Source organism: Quercus suber, unplaced genomic scaffold, assembly GCF_002906115.3.
Source record: "Quercus suber isolate HL8 unplaced genomic scaffold, Cork oak 2.0 scaffold_912, whole genome shotgun sequence".
In the NCBI taxonomy this organism is placed as follows: domain Eukaryota; kingdom Viridiplantae; phylum Streptophyta; class Magnoliopsida; order Fagales; family Fagaceae; genus Quercus; species Quercus suber.
Genome location: NW_027070336.1, coordinates 89,687 through 94,499, shown reverse-complemented (window position 1 = coordinate 94,499; position 4,813 = coordinate 89,687). Strand labels below are relative to the sequence as shown.

General features: G+C 35.8%; 1 protein-coding gene across 2 annotated transcripts; it reads right to left on the bottom strand.

Annotated features, from left to right (window-relative positions):
- Positions 1 to 693: 693 nt before the first annotated feature.
- LOC111992182 (uncharacterized) lies at positions 694 to 4,484 on the bottom strand (the record flags this gene model as incomplete). Of its 2 annotated transcripts, none has more annotated exon segments than XM_065768245.1 (5): positions 694 to 1,089; positions 1,852 to 2,431; positions 3,512 to 3,549; positions 3,870 to 3,937; positions 4,075 to 4,484. In XM_065768245.1, coding segments are annotated over 5 exon segments (1,336 nt in total), but the record flags the coding sequence as incomplete, so codon positions are not given.
- Positions 4,485 to 4,813: the final 329 nt, after the last annotated feature.

Genomic DNA, 4,813 nt, shown 5'->3' with positions numbered 1-4,813 from the left:
ACATTGCTAGTTATTTTGGCTAAAAAAATCAAATTAAATTATAAAATAAATAAATAAAACCAATTTAAAGAAAGCAACGTGAATGCTCTTACAATTAAGTTTCATAAGTTGTCTTGTGGTCAACTTTTGTCGAGTAATCAAAGAGAATGGATTACATCTGAAAACCAATTAACCACAACAACATCCAAGGTCTTTGACTAACGTGCTTAAAGCCATCAAACTCATCAGATGCAACTGCAACTGATATCAGCAGCATTAGAACTCTACAAAAGTGTCTAAACCATGTATTGCAGCAGGGTCGAGAAAAAGACATCAAATTTTTCAAATTGAATAGGTGATGTAATTCTGCTTCAGAAGTGTCCCCAACCCATTGTACGATCAGAAATTCACTTCAATCTCAAACTAGAAACCCAACCTTCGCTTAGAATGGTTGCAGCCCAGCAAAATTGACATCCTTTTGCCATCAATCTAAGCTAGGGGTGGTTGCATCATTAGTACATATATGCCAAAATAAGCATATCATAATATACAAGGGCAGTTAGCCCCATTATTAATTATACGCCAAAATAAGTAGATTAGAATACACGAGTATATGCAAACAAAACAATATAGAGAAAGAAGAATTTGTTATCCTCCGTTTGGGAAAAGAAGAATTGAAATAGCAGTTATGATTAAAATTATGCAAGGGGGAAGAAATGAGAATCAGAATCTTGCAACTAATTAAAATAGGAATGGCTATTGTAAAATTCCATTATTTCTTCAAATTAATAACCATCAACAATTGAGCAGTGCACAATGTATAACTCAGACAAGAAGACGATCAAAATTAGAAAGAGTGGTCACCTAAGCTCATTCCTCAGTATTTTTATTGGATCGGTAATCAGAGAATGATGCTGCCAGAGCTTCTCTATCCATGGATTCAGATTTTTTTATTCTGGCCACTTGGATCTGATCAGCAAGTGAGACTTCTCTTCGCATTTTTTCTCTCTTTACAATTTCTAGGTCCAATTTCTCTAAACCTCCAAAATGCGAAATCACTGTGTTCCCCCAACCAGTGACTTGAACATTTACTGATTCCTTAATGTGAACCTGAAGACAAGACAGAAAAATAGGTTTATACAACACTTGAATTTCATTACAGAATTACATTATTCAGATACAAATAAATACAATGTGTGGTACAGGTACCTGAACAAACCGAAAATCAGATCCATAGTATAAAATGTTTTTCACATGAGTAAATATGGCCCCAAGGGGAGGGGCAAGGGGTGGGTGATTCAAACTCTTGTGCTAACCCTTGGGGTTCAGATACAAGGTATAATTTTTTAAAACCACATAGGCAATATACTTCAAGGGGTCAAAAGATAAATCAAAGCACAATGGTGAATGGTCCTGGTTCGCTATAAAGAACTCAGGGTATAGCATCTCTTCAGATAAAAACCCAGATTGTTGGGTCCAACTCACTCCAAGTTGTGTCATTAAGCTATAAAGAAGAATAAGAGGCAAGCTTAAAGAGAAAACCGAAGAAAGCATTTCCATCTAGCTTAGGAACTGACAAGTAACAAAATTCTGCTAATAAATTCTCCTTTTGTCACTCTCAAGAGATGAAAAGACTTTTTTCTGCTTTTCAATTTCTATATTTCATAATTCTTTTTTTCTGCTAGAGCAACCTTTTTGCCATTTAATCACCATTCACCAGTACTAGAAACAATTGCTTTATATTAACCTCCTTATTCACCAACAACCATGACAAACTTAATGATGGAATATTTATTACAGAATCTAAATGGTGAACTATATTAATTCTTCAAAATCAAAATTCAAATCCATGAAGTCCCCTAGGTGATTTACCTTTGTTAGTTTCTGCTTAAGTTTTGACACTTGGGGAACTGCAAAGTCCTCTTTGTCTTCTTTTAACTTTCTGTGTGTCTTTCTTTTAATCTCTCCTCTTGCTCTTGCCTTCTCTTCCCGTTCTTTTCTCTTTTGAGCAAGCCTTGATCTTATCTTTCCCATCTCCTTTGCCTTTGCCTTTTCTGCAGTCCATTGAAGCTGTTGGAGAACCATTTCTTGTTTAATCTTATTGAAACTATCCCAATCTAGCTCTTGTTGGCCACTTCCTCCTTTCTTAGCCACTCTTGCTATACTTTCTGCCCATGAAAGAATGAGTCTCTCTGCTCTTGCCTTTGCCATCCGCTTTGCCTTTGCCTTTGCCTTTTCTGCAACCCACTGAAGCTCTTGGTGGACTATTTCTTGTTTCATCCTATCATAGCTATCCCATTCTAGCTCTTGCTGGTTGCTACCACCTATCTTAGCTGTTTTCGCTATGCTCTCTGCCCATGACCAAAAGAACCTTTCCCTTGAATATTTCAATTTCAAACGCTCTTGCCAAACACATCGAAGTGAGGAGCTTATTTTCGCCTTGATACGATCACTGCAAAAAGGTTAATAGTGCTGACTTCAGTATGGCAACCATTCATGCTAGAGGTCAAGAAAACTTAAGTTGGAGGACACCATCAAGCATAGACAAGCTATGAGTCAAAAGGGGACAGGGACCTCAAATTCAGGTACGTCTTTTAAGCATAAGGTGAACCTAGAACAAAGGAAGATTGAATTTTACCAGCCCCAAGAAGTTTCTTGTTGACCATGAGACAGATAATTGATAGTGATCGAAAAGAACTAGCTTTCCAACCCTGAGATAATCCTACAACTGTTTCTTTCTCTGTTCCTTTCTTTTTCCTTAATTAATGAAATGTCTAAAATGAAATTTTCACAGCTAAGAAAATATCTTGGAGACCCATCTAAGAGAAACCAAATGAATTCTTTGTTACAGTTTGAAGCTCAATTCTTTTAAGTTCTCAGAGAAAAGAGTTCTTGTAAAATGGGCTCTCATTCCATATACATTCATTTCCACACACAAAATTGAAATACGTTGTTAAACAAATCACTTTACTTCATTTAAGTCACACAAACAGTTGCTTTCATTCAGATAAAAAAAAGCCACACAAACAGACTTTAACATACAAATTCAATGCCCACATGCCCTACAAAGGCATTTAATCTGACAAGCAGCAACAACTGGAACTTCAGTATTTTTTAGTGTCCCCAAAAACATAAAATGGCAGTTATAAGACACCTATGATCCTTATAATTTCAATTCCCTATGTCTAGTAACCAAATTCCTTCCATAAAAATCTTGAATTGCTAAAATTTGATCTAACGCCTCTTTTTTCTTTCTATTTTCCAGCCGATCTATACTTCAACACAGAAGTCAGTAACATATCCTTCCTTCACCTAAATGAATTTTGTTTCTCATATATAATAGAATATCAACCAAAAGAATGTTTAAAACCAGAAACTCATACTTGGTTCTAAGCTTTTTAGAGTTTATTATTCACTTCACATTCCACCAAACCAAAGCCTAACCCCAATATTTAATTTTCAATATAGTAACATTTAGCATTTTTGTTGATTAAAAAAAATATGAAAAAGATTTTGGGACTACAAAGATTACCTGTGAGGACGTGGATGTTCAGACATCTTCTTCCTAACCTGAAAATTGTTGACAAAGAAATGGGAAAAAGTGTTTTGAAAAAAAAAAAAAAACACAGCAACATCAAAAAGAATAAGTTGTGTACCTATTAACAGATATAGAATTAAGGAAGCAAGAAAATGTGATCCAAAAGGGTTTCCTTTTGATTGTAATGCAGCAAGAATAAGTTTTCTCTTTACACTAAAAATTCTGCAAAAGGTTTTGACAAAACGAAAATCCAAAATTCTGCACAAACAATGCTATGGTTCTGTATATGAATGTTACCTACTATTTAAACAACATCCTGTGCAAAAGGAAAAGATCCTAAAGTTAACTGAACCTTACATGACTTCACCTTGGGGTCTCTCAAGGCTTCTAATGTTCTTTGCTTGATACGATCACGGGTTTCTGATTATATAGTATATTGTCACTTCAGAATAAATTAATAAAAAAAAAATATATATATATATATATATTTGTGAAATAAAATATTTACATTCAGTAAGATCAAAATATGACATATAAAATTAACATTCTGTAGTTACCTGCAGAGTGTTTCTTGCCTTTGTTCCATGGCACTCTTCCCTTGTTTGCTAACCCTATCTTTATCCGCCGTTGCCTTTCCTTATGATCTTCAATGGTATCTTCGGAGTCATTGCTAACTACTTGATCCTCCTCATTTAAAATTTGGTTCTCAGAAACTTTTGACTGGTCACACTTGCCAGAATCAGATGCATCTCCCACATCAACACTGATTTGTAAGGCTCCAAAAGGATGAACTCTTGGACAGCTAACAAAGGTAAATGAGGGAGACATGTTCTTCACCATAGCTACATGATGATTAAAGTGCACTGTGTTTACGTTGCATTGAGCGTCTTCCACCACATAACCAGAGAGTGGCCACAAAAATGTAGTTGGAACATTAATGGAAGGATAGTGTAGCAAGGAATACCTCCTAATACAAGATCAAATGAGTGATTAAAAAGAGACATTCATCACTAACTATAAAATATGAAAAAAAAAAAAAAAAAATTATATTTGATCCATTGAATCTAGAAAATTGGATTTAGTCGAATGACATGAGACCTCTGCCTCCCCCACCCCTCCCCCTCTCCCACCCTCAACCTCCCCACCAACCGCCCCAAACTTCCTCTCTTTTCCCCTTCCTACCACCGGCAGTCCCACATTTTCCTTCTCTCTCTCCCTATCCTTTTCTGTTCCCACCCCAATTCCCGCCTTTTGGTTTTCCACCGTACACATTTTGTCACCCCTCTACAGATATCC